The sequence below is a fragment of the Vigna radiata genome, chromosome 7 (genome assembly GCF_000741045.1).
Source record: "Vigna radiata var. radiata cultivar VC1973A chromosome 7, Vradiata_ver6, whole genome shotgun sequence".
NCBI classification, from domain to species: Eukaryota; Viridiplantae; Streptophyta; class Magnoliopsida; order Fabales; family Fabaceae; genus Vigna; species Vigna radiata.
The window spans coordinates 53,412,113-53,430,032 of record NC_028357.1 but is presented as its reverse complement, the minus strand read 5'-3'; the positions used below and the strand labels follow the sequence as shown (position 1 = coordinate 53,430,032).

Sequence of the window (17,920 nt, the reverse complement as noted above, 5' to 3'; positions counted from 1 at the left end):
TTTTAATATTTATTATAAAAGTTAATATATTAACTCTATACAAGAATTTGTATTAATTTCAATATAAAAAGTTCCGTAGAATCAATTCAAATAGCATTTACTCATAGTTTAAAAAAATGTTTATATAAATAATTAAAAACTATTAAATGGCTAAAGTTGTATTATCAGTATTATTTGACCGCGGCATTTTGCAATCACAAAATAGCAATAGAAGTTTTCAAATTAAAAAAAAAAAAGTAAGATGATATTTAAAATATTTTATTATAGTTATAATTCACATTTTGCAAAATTGTAAAATTCATACTAAATTTTTAGTTATATTTTAAAAAATAAACTATTGTAGACTAAAATAAAAGAAGTCAAACAGATTATTAACTGAATTTTTAAAATATATACTTAATTTATTCTAAAATACTACCCATAATGCAATTTTACACAATTTCCCCTACATTCTGATTAGATATACTAGATATAGATATCAACTCCAAAGTTTAATTCTGTAATTAATTAAGAATCTAATAATAATCTTAAACAATCGGGAGAAAAAAACCGAAGGAAATAAGAAGGGACCCACATGTCAATCTCTAATTCGTCCACGTCAGTGATCCCTATAAACCGATATCCCCATCAACATAGGAACAGCGGTTTTCTGTTCCAACGTTAATCCTTATTCTCTCCAATCTCTCTCCGCATTCACTCTCCACTTCTTACTTAGTGGCATAGCCATTAAGCTCCATGCGTGCATCTGTTACTGTTTCAGACGTTCCATTTTTCCTCCCCACAGTTACACTCACCGCTCCAAATAGAGCCGTTGCTGAATGCTCCTCAAAATTTCCTGTCTCTCTTCCACGCACATTCTTCTACCCTTGACAAAATCGCATTTTGCTTAGCCCCTCTTCGTTTTGCATTGGAAGGTGCAACTTTTAGCTTGCTAACCTCAGAGCACCGTGAGCATTGTTCCTTAGAAAATCACATCTCGTAGGTTTTTTTTTTTTTTTTTATTTCTCAACTCTTTTGCCCGTTCTCTATGCTATTTAATTATCGTATTTGAGTTTGTAATAGCGCAGGTGCCGAAGGTTAAACTTAAAAGGGTGTTTTGTTTTGTTTCTTTTGCGGGACAAAGAGGACATTCTTTTATCAGATCTGCAAAGAAGATAGAGTGGCTTAGAGCCAAGTGAGTTCTAATTCAGCTTCCTTTATCTTCCTATAAAATTTGAATTTCCTCTGTTCGCCGTCTCCTCTGAAAAGTTGCTACAGAATAAAGAGCCAAAAGATGCACCATACCTGCCAGAAGTTGAACACATATTATTACTTTTCTTTTCTTTTCTTATTTTTTTTTTTAAACAGATTAAATAAATTATTTTTCCCTTTGTTAACTTAAAAACACAGCCTGCAAGCTCATTCTTTTATGCACAAGTTTCTCAGTGTCCGTTTCTACTTTCTTAGACAATCTTCTAGGAATCTGATTTCCTTTTCCAGTTTCCACACTTTTTTTCAATTTTCATTCTCTTTTTCGGGTTTCCCCTTTGTCTTAAGGGGAAATGGTGCCTTTTTTTGTCTAAACTAACAATCTTGCCGTGATTCGTTTCAGTCTGTGGAGAAATAGTCTTGTGTTGCTGTGTAAATAAGGTAGCAGGAGAAACTTCTCGTTCCTACTGCTGTCGGGAGTGGAAGGAAAATTTGAAATGGACATTCTACCCATTTTATGTTCCATTTCCCTTTTGTGTTTGGTTATGTGGGAAGGAAGTGGTGAACCTCTTGAAGATAAGGAGGCGTTGCTTGAGTTTGTGAACAAGTTCCCTCCTTCCAGGCCTCTGAATTGGAATGAGAGTTCCCCCATGTGTGCTTCTTGGACTGGTGTGACTTGCAATGAAGACAGGTCCAGAGTAATTGCAATTAGGTTGCCAGGGGTTGGATTTCATGGCACTATTCCACCTGACACTATTAGCCGTCTCGCAGCACTGCAAACTTTGAGCCTCAGATCCAATGTGATATCTGGGCCTTTCCCTTCTGATTTTTCCAATCTAAAGAACTTGTCTTTCCTCTACCTTCAGTTCAACAACTTGTCTGGGCCTTTGCCTGATTTCTCGGCCTGGAAGAACCTCACTGTCGTCAATTTGTCCAATAACCATTTCAATGGCAGCATTCCTGTCTCCCTTAACATCTTGCCTCAGCTTTCTGGTTTGAACCTTGCAAACAACTCTCTTTCCGGGGAAATTCCTGAACTCAACTTGTCAAGATTGCAGGTGCTGAATCTGTCCAACAACAATTTGCAGGGAACTGTGCCCAAATCTCTGTTGAGGTTTCCTGAGTCTGCATTCTCTGGGAATAACATTTCCTTTGGAATTTTTCCCCCAGTTTCTCCGGCACCTCAGCCCGCTTTTGAGCCGGCTTTGAAGTCCAGGAGGCGTAGAAAGCTCAGTGAGGCGGCGCTGTTGGGAGTGGTTGTTGCTGCTGCTGTTTTAGGCCTCGTGGCTTTTGTTTCTTTGACTTTTGTGTGCTGCTCAAGAAGAGGTGAGGAAGATGAGGAAACCTTCGGTGGGAAGTTGCACAAGGGAGAAATGTCTCCTGAGAAAGCTGTCTCAAGGAATCAGGATGCAAATAATAAGCTGGTTTTCTTTGAGGGATGTAATTATGCCTTTGATTTGGAGGATTTGTTGAGGGCTTCCGCTGAGGTTCTGGGAAAGGGAACGTTTGGAACTGCCTACAAGGCAATACTAGAAGATGCTACCACGGTTGTTGTGAAGAGATTAAAGGAGGTAGCTGCTGGGAAGAAGGATTTTGAGCAGCACATGGAGATTGTTGGAAGTCTTAAGCATGAGAATGTTGTTGAGCTCAAGGCATATTATTATTCCAAAGATGAGAAACTCATGGTATATGATTATCACAGTCAGGGGAGCATAGCTTCCATATTGCATGGTACGTACTACTGTTTTAGCTCATGGCAATTTGTCTTGCAGTTGACTTATGTTCTAATTTGCAATAATGCACTTAAATCAAATGTCAGTAAAGATACGTATAATCAAATTCACCAATTTAGATGAGCAAAATTCGTCATAAAAATGGATGTGTTGACTATTCAAATTGCTTCTATGCATGTTCACATTTCTGGCTTAGTTGTAGTCCCTGACAAGCATTTCTAAGTGTTTAAATATGAAGTCTTAAACACTTTTTTTCGAAATTCATTGGCCTTCTTCCAGTGAATTTGACTCATCTAAAATGAAGACTGTAAAGTGAGAAAGTAAAGCATTTCCATGGTTTTAAACTAAAGTATTTGGTAGAAACGAGTCTTTTGATTATTCAAATTATCAAATAGCTTCAGTTACATCTTCATTCCTATAACTTAGTTATTGTCACTGACAAGCATGCCTGTATGTGTAAAGTCCAAGACCGAATTCTAGTTCTTATGACTAATTTAAAATAAAGATTGTAAAGTGAGAAAGTAGGGTATTTTCATTGTTTTAAATTAAAGTACATTGAAAAGTTAACTCATTTGAAATCATCAGTGAATACAACTTTACTTCCTTTTACGTCTTCTTCTAATAAATCACACATAATTTTACTTCAAATGAATTAAATTCTCTTTTTCTACATTAAACTTTGAGCATATACTTCCATAACGTGCTGATACATTTACCGTATTTTATTCTCTCTGATTTCTCTCATTTTAACTTGTATCGTGCAAATCAAATCCTTATTGGTATGTTATGATGTTTTGAAGTGTGACTGTTATTTGACTTCATATTATTTACAAATGGTAGTTAAAGTTATTCAAGCACTCAAATACTGAACATGCTGCATTTCAAAAGAAGTCAAGATTCAAACGATGCAAATAAACTATTTGTCTTGAAAATGCTAATTTAGTACATTCTACACATTACACAACTAACCACATCTATTTATACACTTTCCTTACATGTAAAATGCATTATTCTTTCTGAAAATTTCAGCCAAGAGAGGAGAGGAGAGGGTGCCTTTAGATTGGGATACAAGGTTGAAAATAGCCTTAGGTGCTGCAAGAGGAATTGCTCGTATCCATGTTGAGAACGGTGGCAAGCTGGTACATGGCAACATCAAATCCTCAAACATCTTTCTGAACACCAAACATTATGGATGTGTGTCTGACCTTGGTCTGGCAACCATATCAAGCTCACTGGCCTTACCAATATCACGAGCAGCCGGTTACCGGGCACCGGAAGTGACAGACACCAGAAAAGCAGCACAGCCCTCAGATGTTTACAGTTTTGGTGTGGTGCTGCTAGAGCTTCTGACCGGGAAATCCCCTATCCACACCACTGGTGGTGATGAGATTATCCACCTTGTGAGGTGGGTTCATTCAGTTGTGCGTGAGGAATGGACAGCTGAAGTGTTTGACGTGGAACTGATGAGATATCCAAACATAGAAGAAGAGATGGTGGAAATGTTACAGATAGCCATGTCATGTGTGGTGAGGATGCCTGATCAAAGGCCTAGGATGTCTGAAGTTGTCAAGATGATAGAAAATGTGAGGCAGATTGTTGCAGAACCTTATTCATCGTCTGGGAACCAAGCTGAACAACTCAAATTGTCTCAACGTGACAGTGGTAACTCTCCTTCCACTCCCTCCTACTTCCCCAGAGGAAGTGAATGAAAGAAAGGTGTCACCTTTGTTTGATTTCAGTGTATCTTGTCCATTTTTAGAGCGTGGTTATTATTATCACTATTATTTTTTCTGATATTTAAGTTGCTTGAGTTGATTAATTATTAACTGATTTGACCCTGGTAGAAGAGTACCATGCCCTGGTATAGCAAGAAGTGGTCATAATGTGAAGCATTCCTTTTGTGTGTGTGAACTGAGACAGCCATTACTAAGAAGGTGTACCTTTACCTTTAACTGTTGTTTTTCCCTTGCAAGAGGTCTCTAACAACTATTACCTCTGTTCTTTTATTATATAGGAATTTTTTCAGAAATTTACTTAATCCTTTTTTATAACATTCTCTCAACTGTCTGTTGAATTATTTTTCTTTTGCTAGAATGTCTTTAATCATGTTATAATGTTTTATGCTTATTACATGATGAATAAGGTCCTTTTTCTTTCTTTCTTAGAATTGGAGTGGATGATTAATATAATTTCTGTAAATTAAAAAAATAATAATAATTTCCTTCGCTTTTATGTGAACATTAGAGAAAAATATGTAGCTCTAATATGAGTTATATGAGAAAAGATTTTTGCCTGATATGGGAAAAACTAAGAAAAAAAAATACTATAGTGACGTTGACAATACAAGATTAGTTGAGGAATTTCAAATTTTGAAAAAAAATCCATGTGTAAGAAATTTAAATGTTATAAGCTACATCACAAATTGTAAATAAACATTACAAATTTTACGTAAAAAAATAAAATATTGATTTGGATTATAGTCAACTTCTTAGAGAAAGGACATTGAATGGAAAAAGATGAGTGTGTAACAAGTTGATTTGAGAAGGGAGAAAATTATGGTTACTGAAGTAATTTAAAAATACAAACAAGGAAGTGGTAGTGGAACTTAGCAATTAGGGGGAGAGTGTAGATAGCAAAAGGCTAATAAAAACCACCAACGTGGGCCATATTACGTTATGTTGGAGGTCCCTTTTATCAAAAGGAAAAATATTAAACTTTTGGTGAAAATGAAGGTTTTAGGGTATTTTACTCTTATTTTGTTTTCTTGTTTTATTTTACTTTATAAATCTTATATTTTATCATCAAAATGCTGTTTTTAAAATTTGATATACAAATTAGTAAGAAAATGAAAAGAAGAACCGATTAAAACAATTTTTTTTAAAAATAATTAATACAAATAAAGAAACAATTTTAGAAATTAAAAACAAAAACAGTCGAAGAAAAAAACACGATCAAAGCTGCGTCACTTGACTTTCTTAGATTTTGACACCCGAAGAAAAATTGTAGCCCCAAAAATAGAAAAAAAGAAGAAGAAGAGTTATCTCTCCATTTTAACCTGCCCTTCAAACAGTGTCTCACTGTAACAATGAACATTAAATAGGAAACTCTAACAAAAGAAAACCACGGAATGAAGAATTTGGATTGCAGTAAATGACTCATTTCATGATGGGTTGCCATACATGTTGATTCAGCTATAACTACGTACCCACAAACTCCATTCCTCTAGTACTATGTTTTGCACATGTTTCAATAAATCTATCATAGTATCTAAATAACTTTTCTTTTTAACATTTTGTTAACATTTTTTTAAAGTTTGGTTAAAAGCAAAACTCACTCCAAATTTAAGTTAATTTCCTGATTCTAGAAAAGATCACGGTTTTTATATAACTAAAAATCGTCACTTTAAACTTTGAAATCATCATTAACTTTGCAACTTACAAATAAATCTAAAACATGTATGCGAATGTTGAATGAAACATGCATTGAAAATTTTGGAAGGTTGGAAAAAAGTTAGAAAGTTTTGTTAGAATAATGTGCATGGGATGGTAAAGATGGTATTAATTACAGGTGCAGCTAACTTTGGATAAGCAGATCCAGTGAGCTAGATCACATTTTCAATTTTCCATATTTATTACTCTGGTCAAAAGTGTATCTAACATGAAGGTCCATGTTAAATTTTTTTTCCTAACTTACTGAACAGTCATTGGGAAGGTATTTAAATGTTTCCACCAACTTTTATAAATTACCCCATAAGAGATCTTGATGCCATCTCTTTGCATCCTAGATTTTTGGAGTAGATAAAAGAGGAAAGGGCACTCATATTCTAAGGCCATTTTCAACTGTCAGCTACACTCTAATGCTTAAAATGATACTTTCTTTCTTATTCAATGTTTCATGCAGACTCTAATAAATGAAATTATGCATTATTGGAAAGAAATAACCATATGTATACACTACTTCATAGTAAATGTGCAATTCAAGCTCACAATTCATCATACAGAGCTTCTTAGCATTATCATTATACATTATCTTATGGACAAACATTTCAAATTAACTAGAAATAAATCATATTTATAATATATGATATTTATAAAATATAATAAAGAATCTTTCTGCAAGACTTTAAACCAACAATGAACTTGCTATCCATGCTGAATTATTTGATTAATTAAGTGTAGAAGAAGTGGGGGTGTAATTAACATTTGAATTTTATTACAGAACATCCTTAATGTTGTGCAGAGGCAAGTAGTTGGGGTTATCAGACATGTATGTTTGGAATTGATGTGCTTGAAAGGTTGGTGTATATATATATATATATGTATGTAGCCAGATGACAGATGGTGCAGCTCGCTGCATGCACATGGTATCGTCCAAATTAATGGAGAGCTGATGCTATTCTGTTGCAGTAAATCTTTCTGCTATATACGTTTGTACCAAGTATTCTTGGCCCTTAACGTGTTCTTGTAGGACATGTATAAACCTCAGATAAACTTCTTTTCGGTACATTTGGTAGATAAAGTTGTGCCCACATATTTAGGAAGTAAGATGAAGTAATAAAGGAAAGTAAACTATATTTTTTATAGTGTATTAAAATAAGGTAATTTTTACAGTAATTCATTTCTTTCGAGAATTTGTAAATTTTTGAAACAAAATGAATTGTTTAGATGAAAAATAAAATAAAATAAATTTGAAATTTGTAAGCACATAATTCAAAAAACCAAATTTGAAATCCACTCAAAAGTGAAGGAAATTAAAATCTCAACACTAATATGTTTTTATTATAGATGTGAATTTTACAACATATGGCCGCTCAACTTATTCATAAAACTTCCATTTTATTCATCCACTGAATCAACTCATGTTAATCTTTGATCTTAACTCACTAAACTTGATATCAGATTTAGTCCAATTTAACTTGACCTTTGATGTGAGCCAACTTGGTTTGACTTTTGACCTAATTGACTCAACTCGATTATTTAGTCCAACCAACTTAAGTCAACATTCGTTTAATCTGACTCGGGTCAACTTTTATTCAAGTCAACTTAGGTCAAATTTCGTTCAAGTCAACTTGATTATTGAATTATTGAGTATGTCAATTATACATAATATACCATTCTTATGAATATTTTTAGGATCATGTTATTTTGACATCGACTTTTTTTTATTTGAAATTCATTATTTTATGTTTTAATTTTATTTTTTTAAATTCAATGACTATTTTTACCTTTGAGAATGGATTGTAGTTCTGTGGCTGTGATCGTTTCCCGTATTTCTATTTAATTTTAACACTTTTAATTTTATGTTGTAAATATTATATTATTTTAAAGGTGATATAATCACCATGAACAATAAGTCAGATAGTTAACTTATTTTAAAAAGTTTTTTCAAGTATTTAATTTCTCAATCTTTCATGTCGAAATCTATAATACTAAAAATAGCATGTCTTATAACCAGTAATTCGCAGAAGAAAAACCAACATCATGGTTTATCATTTTAACATTATATATTGAAAAGGTTTGTTAACACGACCATTTTGTTATTTATTATTGTACAAAAATAGCAGTACAGACAGAAAGTGATAACAAAAGAGTATGTGTTTGATAAATAAAATTATAAATGATGTTTTTTGGATAAATATTTTTCAAAAAATATTATACTTAATTGTAAAAAAAAAAAACTAAAGTGGAGGACAATATTTTAATATATAAGTAATTATTGGTGCAGGTCACAAATGGCTTTATCTTGTCTATAAAAAATAATATTAACAAAGAAAAGGCAATTTGTATTAATGCACTTTTTATTCTCATGTATGTAAGTAATATTTATCCAAACATGTCTTACTATTCATATATTGATTATTAGCCTCTTAATTAGTAATTTGCGAACTAAACTAAAAAGAAAATGAAGCGCACTTTTATCATTATATTAATTACAATAAACTTAACTTTATATTTTCTGTATTTTCTGATCATTTTTTTTTACTGTTATTTTTTTTAATTTAATATTTTCATATTATTTCCGAATATTGTTATTTAATTATATAATCTTAATTCCACAATCAATATTTAATAAAAATATTTGCGTGACATTACTATACTGGTTGAATGTGCACGACATTAACAATATACAAAACCAAATGTTAAGTCAATACCCTTTCAAAATATATATTGCATACCAATTTAAAAAATATTATAATTAAAACAGTTTTAAACAAATGAATATTTTAAAACAAATTTAAAATATGCAAAATACAGTAGGGACAGGGAGATTGAATTATGTTTTGTTTACGTTTTGTCATATTAATATGTTTATTTCAAATCTTGATATTTTTTTACTTCTTACTTATTATTAAAATAACATATAAATATAACTTTTAAAATAATGTCTTAATGTCGTGTGAAGAAAGGTAATCCTATAATTTTAATTTTGATTTAAATACTTTTTTTGTTTTTATTTTCCTCAATTTTATTTTATATGTGATTATTTTTTTATATACAATATAGTTTCAAATTTCATAATTTGTTAAGGTTGATATTTTTTCACAACGTCATTTAAATTGTTAATAGTGTACTAAACATGTTTGAGTGTTTAATGTAAGGTTATCTACGTGGTTTGTCTAGAGCGAGAGTTACTTATACAATTGACGATTTGGGTTGTGATGCAAGTGTTCTTTGTGTGTGTGGTACATATACATATATGATTTGTTGCATATTCAGGTTTGTGGTGGCACAACATTGGCACTATTGTGATGGTTGATTGCTCGTGGTGAGTTGTGTTCGTGAGGTGGTTCATCTTGTGAAACTCATGATTTGGGGTTTTGTAATTTAGGGTGCAATGATAGTTTTGTGATTTAGGGTTTGATTTGCTTATGCAACTGACAAGACCGATTCAACAAACCATAGAGAGGTTATTGATCTTGTTCGTCTAGGTTACGAAATGATTTGATTTGCTCTTTTTATTGGTCACATTTTCACGTTTATGGTGGCACAACATTGATGCTACTATGATTGTTGATTGTTCGGAGTGAGTTGCATTCATGAACTGGTTCATCCAATGAAGCTCACGATTGGAATTTTGTGATTTAGGGTTTAATGGTGGTTGAATAGATGCTTAAGATGTTGTCACGTTTTATTGGTGATTCATCATTGTTTTTGTCTCATGTTTGTTTGACTTGATCTATGCTATGTTTGGTTTACGATAGCTTTGAGAAAATAGATTCACATTTTGCATTGAAAGCTGATAGTGGTTCGTAGTGCAAGTGGAAAAGATAACATGAAGACGCTGGTAGCACGAGGTGGTTTGTGGTTCCTCTTGGCTTGTGTTACACTTGCGATGGTGGTGAATTTGATGCGTCACAGAGTTGTTCCGGTAATGGCTTCGATGGTGGTTGATAGCGTGGTTCGATGACAGCGTAAATAATTCTCATTGTGGAAGACGACTATGTAAACAATAATCCAATGGTTCATTTAAATATTGTTAACATGTACATAATATTGTTAAATATTTAGATGACATAATGAAAATTGAAAAAATTAACATAAATTGTAAAATTTGATATCAGAACATTCAAAATAAAATTAAATAAAATTCAAGAAAATATAAATAAAGAAGGTATTTAAGCCTTTTAACTTTTGAAACAAGTAAAGTTTGTTTTTGAAATTTTGAAAACGTAACTCAAAACTGTATTATAGATAAATTTCTCTAATGGTGTGTTTGGATGGGAAGATTTGGGGGAGATGATTTGAATGGACTTGAAGGTAATTTTGTTGTTGTTTTTTTTAGTGNATTTGTGGGTAATTGAGAGTGGATTTGAGGGTAAAGTTTGTGAAAATTAGTGTAGGATTTGATTGATACGACAGATTTAAAAAATTAGTTTAATTAGTAGAAATTAAAGATTACCAAAATTCCCCTAATTATTAAAGTGATATAAAATGTTATTTATTAATTTTATATTTAATTGTAAAAATATTTATAAAGAGTAAAAAATTAAAAATAATAATTAAAATTAATTTTTAAAAAGTAACAATAATGAAATTTAGAAAAATGAATTAATTTTTAAATGTTAACACGAAATTTGACTCCACTGTTCTTCCCAAAATTCCTAATTAGCATAATAAAACCCTTTTAGCCTTCTTATTAAACGAGTCAAATGTAAACAAAAAATTTAAAACAAAAAGCTTAATACAATCCATTGAATTGCTAATTGAAGAAATAAGTAATAAAATTAATTAATAAAAATTTGAAGTCAAATAGTATAAAATAATAAAATTGGTAAATTAATTAATAAGGGAAGAAGGTAGAAAGAAGTTGCTTGTGTGATGTGTGTTAGATAACTTTGCAGTAATAATCAAATTCATTAATCAATTAATTATTTAACAAAAACTGAAAAGCCACAAATAAAACTAGTTGGAGGAAAGAAAAGACAAATTAAAAAATCGACCTCCGCATCCAACAGCCAGTGGAGGTGGTGGCTGTAGTAGCATCCTTGGGCGAGGGAAGACGGAATTCGCCGTCTCTGTGGAGAACGGCGGAGGAAGCGGGGAGATCCGGCAGGGGCAAGGGCTGGGGTGTATCGGGGAAGGGAAGGGCGGAGAATCATCATCGTGCCACCTGGCGTCGTTGGCAGACGCGTTTCTTGGATGAACTACCGAACAGCCATACCTTCCGACGGTGGTCGGCGAAGGCGGTTGAGGAAGACGAGGAGGAACCGGAGGGCGTGAAGGAAAACGTGGGTAACCAGCGCATGACTGCGTGAATCTACAAAATCAAACAAACCTATGACCTATAACTAAATACTCAGACCCAGAACCGAATAGTACGTTTAGCTCAATTTCTTCTATGCAGTGGATCCGGATACAGCATTTTTGGAACCGCATATCCAGCTATCAAATAACCTAATTTTTTTAGGTGGTATACAAAGGGCAAACATGACAATTGCTTCAATTCACCGCAAATCATCTCATTTGAGCGAGTGATAGAAAAATCCGATATCCTGCAAATCCGCTTGATTCCATCCCCGCAAATCCTCGAAACCGAACAACACTCGTGTTGTATTTCATCGCTCGCATTCGCCTCTAAACAGAACACCGCCTAAGTGATGGAGTAACGTTTACATTTTTGAAAATAAATTTTAAATCTGAAATTAATAAAAAGAACTGTAATGGAGATTATACATATAATTCACCCAGCTTTTAAAATAAAAAATTAAATGGGATAAATATAAAATATAAATATAACATACTCATACATATTTTTGTAGCCTTCCAAAAATAAGAATGTACGTTACTTTTTTTCATATTTCCAGAAAACAAAAGAATTGGATATAACATGTTGTTTATATTGGATAAAATATTAATTCAATTTAATCTGCTCAGAAACACAATTGACTGACGATGGACTTTGTGATACGTGAAAAAAATTTCCCTACTAGTGCAAACTATTCAACTTACCATGTTATGAAATCGTTTTTTATTGATTAATGAATTTATGGTTATATTTTATTTAGGACAATAATATTTTGACAACACTTTTTGACAATTTTTTTAACAACGGAACACGTGTCATTATTTTATTGGTCTATTTGAATTTATGTTTAAAAAATATTTAAAATGAACTAATCACAAACTACTACGCATTGTCAAAAAGTTGTTAAAAAAGTGTTGTTAAAAGAAGTTTATTGTTAAATAAAAACATTTGAATTACATAGGGAAATGAGAATGCAACTTGCATAGTGTTCTGACACAGGAGTAATGAAATGGTTGCGGATAATGAATTAGTGATAAATCAAGGAGAGCAGTAAATTATTGAGGTTCTTTGTTTCGTAATCCTTGTTCGTAGCATTCCGTTGTCAAATTTTCAATCATTCCCACATCATTCGCATTCTCTCTTTTGCTTCAACTGTTGACTGCGGTCAAACTCTTTCCTTCACTATAAAATTATAAAATATCATATTTCCTTTTTTATTAATACGTAAATGAAATTTATTAACAAATAGGATTAAAGTAAGATTAGAATAAAAAGTAGTTAATATTATGTAAAATCTGAAATATTGAAATAAATAAAAGTGTTGAAAATAAAGGTGGTGATTTGATTTGACTTTATGAATATGATAGTATGTATGCATAGGAAAGAAGGTTCTGTTTGTTTTGTGGCTCAAGGCATGCATACGAGTAAGCAACATAATTTTCCATTTTCCCATGCATACAAGTAAACAAATATTTCCTGAGCGTGCTTCTTTTGGCATCAAAATGAAATTGAATTAACCGTTAGAGAAGAACTAAGAAGACCTCTTTTTCAGTCAAAGAATGGCTGACCTGAGCCAAAGTGTCTCACCTCACGTGATCGGTGTGCCTTCTGTCTTCCCCACATGTCCTTTTATTATTTGCCTTAGTTCTGCAACATTTCCTATGTATCACCTCACCAAAGGTTAAGCCAAAAAAACATTAAAGATTAAAATAGATGGCATTTAAACCCAGTGTAAGTGTAACTCATAGGTCTGTTGGAACCTAGCTACTGTAAAATAGGTTTCAGGTAACAAAAGAAACAATACTTTTTTCACAGATTTTCTTCCCTTTCTTCTTCAAATTTAACTTTTCATACTGTGCCTTTCATATCACCACCGTTCATCTTGTTATTTTGCAGCAGGTATATTATTCCTTTTTCCTGTCATGTAAACTGTTAAAATTGAATATCTTTAGCGGAAAAATGTAAACTTTTTCTTCGTCCCAGAGGGTACATGTGGTGGGTGCTGTGTTCTAAGCTTACAACATTTCTTCTTACATCTCTTTTGTTCCACGCTGGTGCGAGCAGTGATGCACGCTGTTATTCTCTCCTTTTAAACGTAACTTTCGTTGAACCTTCTCGTTCTTTAATAACTTTAGAAACACTATTTAACCCATATTGACGCTACGTTTCTGATTTCTCTCCCTTTTAAGCTTCTCTCTGACGTCTTCTCTCTTTCCTTTCCCTCTTTATTTATATTCTCCCATCCCTTCCGCTCGTGTCCACTCTCTCCATTCTCCAAGGAATCTCTCTCACTCTCTCACTCTCTCCTTCTTTCTCTTTTTTTCTTTCTCTTTTCTCTTTCACTTCACCGACTCCCTCCACCGTCACCCTCAATGCTGTTATGGCTTCGTCTGCCATCAAGCAAACACAACACCTTAACCGCACCAAACTCCTCGTCCAACAACACACCCTTTTGAAAAACCATCACCATCCCAAACTCGTGCGGATACGTGTCACCGACGCCGACGCCACGGACTCCTCCAGCGACGACGAGCAGCCCTCCGTGTCCTCCACGCGCCGCCGAGTCAAAAGCTTCGTCAACGAGATTACCATCCACGGCGCCGGAGTCAAAGTTGTTTCCAGGAAAAGAAAGGTAAAGTCAGGCGGTGCTCCGGCGCTTCGGCGGCGAACTGGGGCGAGGAAGTTCCGCGGAGTGAGGCAGCGGCCGTGGGGGAAGTGGGCGGCGGAGATAAGGGACCCGTCGCGCCGCGTGCGGCTGTGGCTGGGCACCTACGACACCGCCGAAGAAGCCGCCATTGTGTACGACAACGCCGCCATTCAGCTGCGTGGCGCCGACGCGCTCACTAATTTCATAACGCCCCCGGCGGAGGACAGAAAAAGCGGTTACTGCTCCGGCGAGGAGTCTCCCAGCGAGGAGCTGCGTTCCCCTACTTCAGTTCTTCGGTGCTGTTGGGCGTCCGAGGAAGCTGAGTCGGTAACCGCAAACGACGCGGTTGGTCCGGCGAGCGAGTGCGAACATTCATGGTTTTCGGAGGACAGTAAGTTGAAAGATGAGTCAGTGTTTGGTATTCCTGAGGACGTTGTATTCGGATTTGAAAGCAGTTTGGATATGTTTGACGAGTGCGATAAGAACGTTGCAGAGAGCAGTGGTATATTCTTGGGCGATGAATTTGATTTGAGTGGATGCTTTGTTACTGAGAAAGAGAATTTAGATTTGGGTTTTGGGTTTACGAGTTGGCAGAGAGAGTGCGATAATTTCCAAGACATTGGGGATTTGTTTGTTTGGGATCCTCTTGTCGCTCTTTGATTCAGACACCATTTTCGTCTTCTAATTCTATCGCCAACAACCAAATGGTTGCTATCAGTTTTGTTTTCTGGGGTTTTAGGCAAAAAAAAAAAACATGTTTTTCTTTTTCCTTTTAATTTTCCTTCTCGTTTTCGATCGACATGGCTGTAAGGAGAGACATTTTCTATTCCAGCATATGTTTATTAACACTGGTCGTAAAACCGTGCGTCCCACGGAGCCACCTCTGTTCTGTGTCTTGTAATATATATAAAATCCTTCTGTCTCATAAGTTAGTCGTTTTGTTTTATTTATTTATTTATACCAGCAAATGGTGTTATTTACCTTCTTGGTACACGAGTTTGCAGGTTAAAACAAACAGCCATTGCTCATGCATCCAGCTACTCGTCTACACCGTTTAATTTTGTCTTTACCTCGCTACAATGGTTAATTTTTATATCATTGTTTATTTACAATTCACCTCAAAAGAATTTAACACTTTATACCATCTCATAGATTATACATTTTTAAATAACATGAAACATATATTTTAAAAATATAGGAATATGTCATGTTATTAGGTAGAATGTTAAGAAATTTATATACATGGACTGTGGTGAAAAATCATGAATATTTATTTAAACTTTGCAATGAATATGAAACAAATCTTCAACGGTGAAAAAATGTTTTGAAAATAACATTTTCAGTGATAGAATCAAATAAAGAAAATACAACAAATAACATTTAATTACGTAATTAATAACTAATTATGCAATTCATAAGACACTTTAATGAATGATTATTTTTCTAATTCCGTAATGTATCATCTATACTTATAACTGTCGAAGCGTGTAAATATATATCAAAAAAATGGCGTAGATAGAATGAATAATGTTCCATTTTGTAGGTTATTCCGTCATTTTTTTTTGTTCAAGATTATTGTTCTAAGATAATTAATTTACCATCCATGAACAAATGTTTATATAAAAGTGTGCAATATATAAATAAGCATATTTTACGAGATTTCGTTTTTGAAAACAAGGCTTACTATTATCTTTCTGATATACGTTAAAAAAAGTCTAGTGCAAGCCATTAAATTTACCTCTAATCTTTAAATTTTGTCTAACTAATGGTATTTATTAAAGAAAGTGACTAAAAAAAAATAGGAGAAATTCGCTGATAAGAAAAAAGGAGATGTTTGAACGTAAAAGATATCATATAATGACAAAGTAGGATATAACTATTTTGTTACTTTTTAAAATACTAATAGTGCTATGAATAGTTACATCTAATTAAAAATAATAATAAAACTTGAAACCAAGATATTTTATTACTATATTTTTAACAGCCAACTTCAGGCAGATTTAGACTTCAGATTAATTAAATAAATTTAAAATGTGTTAAAATGGATAATGTTGGCCTAATGTGGTTAATAAAACTAAACCATTTAAATTCACAAACAACCAAATGTATGATGTTGGTATGAAATATACAGATTGATTTTATTAAGTGCATATATGTTTCAATTAAACAAAATATTCAGTATTTAATAAACTAAAATCATTAGATTACATTAATATTAATTTTTGAAAGTTTTAATGTTGAAATGAATTTGGCAAGTAACGCCGACACCTAACATAAACTGTAGAATAGAACGTATAGTAGATGTGCTCAGAAATCTTTCTACTGTTTATTGTAGTGTTTGCTTGAGTGAAATTAATGCTGTCACCTACACACTTCACCGGATATTCAAACCCTTTCTTACCAGAATAATTTGCTACCGATCCTATTTTCCTTCATAACGTATCTTCGTTAATTTCTGCACCACACCATATCTCAACTTAATTTAAATATATAAATCTATTTTTCCAAGAAGAATCACCTGATAGATACCTAGACACCAGTACGATTCACATATAAAAAAACTATATTATTTTAATTTTTTAACGTATAACATATTTTTTCTACATTGCATCTTGTCAACTCTGAAAGTAAACTCTATCACTAACTTTATTTTCTTCTCTTCCGATGCTAAAAGCAATGAAAAGAAAGAAAAAAAGTCCTACCAAACGCACTGTCGAGAGCTTCTTTTCCGTTTTCATTTTCAGTTTTGGCCGAACTGAGCCTTAAAAACGAGAATAATAATCTTTAGGATAACTGAATAAAGTTGTATTTCGAAAAATTATATTAATATTTATAATCTTGGTGATAAGCACGTAAAAGAGTATGAAATGAAAGAAATATTTGAGTGTTTGAAAGAAAGCGAACATGGAAATGCGGTTTGGTTTGGCCTTTGAATAAGGAAACCGACCAGGTGCAGTTGTTGTTTTTTTTTTTCTGACAGAAACAGAGAGGAGCAAGTGGCACGATGCTTGAAATACTTTTTTATGGCTCTGCTATTAACCGCATGAAAAAGCAGAAAGGGATATAAGAAAATTGTAGATAATCTTTACTCTTTTAATTATTTTGTTTCTGTACAAAATTATATTTTTACTCCCCTCGAGACACAGCGGTCCTGTAAGGTTTACCTTCCAAATTTTTAATTTTATTTTTTCTTGAAAATAAATATCACTGTAGGCTTGAAGATAACCGATAAGGAAGACAAGTTGAGGGACAAAATCGAGTGGATGGAGGAGAAGAAAAGCTTCTCTTGATCGTCCGATCTGATAACCGTTAAATATAATTAAGACGTAATTAATGTTATAATGACTATGATTAGGTGATTAAAATTTGTATTAATTATTATTAAAATATAAATTAATTGATCGTATTTTTATAAATTCTACAAGTAGGGGTTTAATTTGGAGATAAAGACATTTTTTTCCACTATTGAGTTATGAAAGACCTATAAAAAAAAAATTTAACTTGAGTGTCGAAATGTATTTTGTAAGTCATCTCCTTTTGACCAATCGATTGGTGGGAATGTGGATAAAGTAGAATGTTTGACACAGAGTTAACACACAAGCGGTTA

The 17,920-nt window shown here is 33.1% G+C and overlaps 2 protein-coding genes across 3 annotated transcripts; both read left to right on the top strand.

Moving 5' to 3' along the window:
• The first annotated feature begins 638 nt into the window (after positions 1–638).
• Positions 639–4,974, top strand: LOC106768557 (probable inactive receptor kinase At4g23740). 2 transcript variants are annotated; one of them, XM_014653778.2, is made up of 4 exons: positions 639–978; positions 1,068–1,174; positions 1,592–2,919; positions 3,951–4,974. In XM_014653778.2, the coding sequence occupies exons 3-4, from the start codon at positions 1,686–1,688 to the stop codon at positions 4,628–4,630; spliced, it is 1,914 nt and encodes a 637-aa protein (XP_014509264.1). In that variant the 5' UTR covers positions 639–978; positions 1,068–1,174; positions 1,592–1,685; the 3' UTR covers positions 4,631–4,974. The 2 variants fall into 2 exon arrangements, with proteins under 2 accessions (XP_014509264.1, XP_014509263.1); XM_014653777.2 differs by having other exon boundaries at positions 1,063–1,174.
• An 8,721-nt stretch (positions 4,975–13,695) lies between these two features.
• On the top strand, positions 13,696–15,328 carry LOC106768558 (ethylene-responsive transcription factor CRF2). The gene has a single exon (XM_014653779.2). The coding sequence runs from the start codon at positions 14,047–14,049 to the stop codon at positions 14,971–14,973; it is 927 nt and encodes a 308-aa protein (XP_014509265.1). The 5' UTR covers positions 13,696–14,046; the 3' UTR covers positions 14,974–15,328.
• The last annotated feature ends 2,592 nt before the right edge of the window (positions 15,329–17,920 follow it).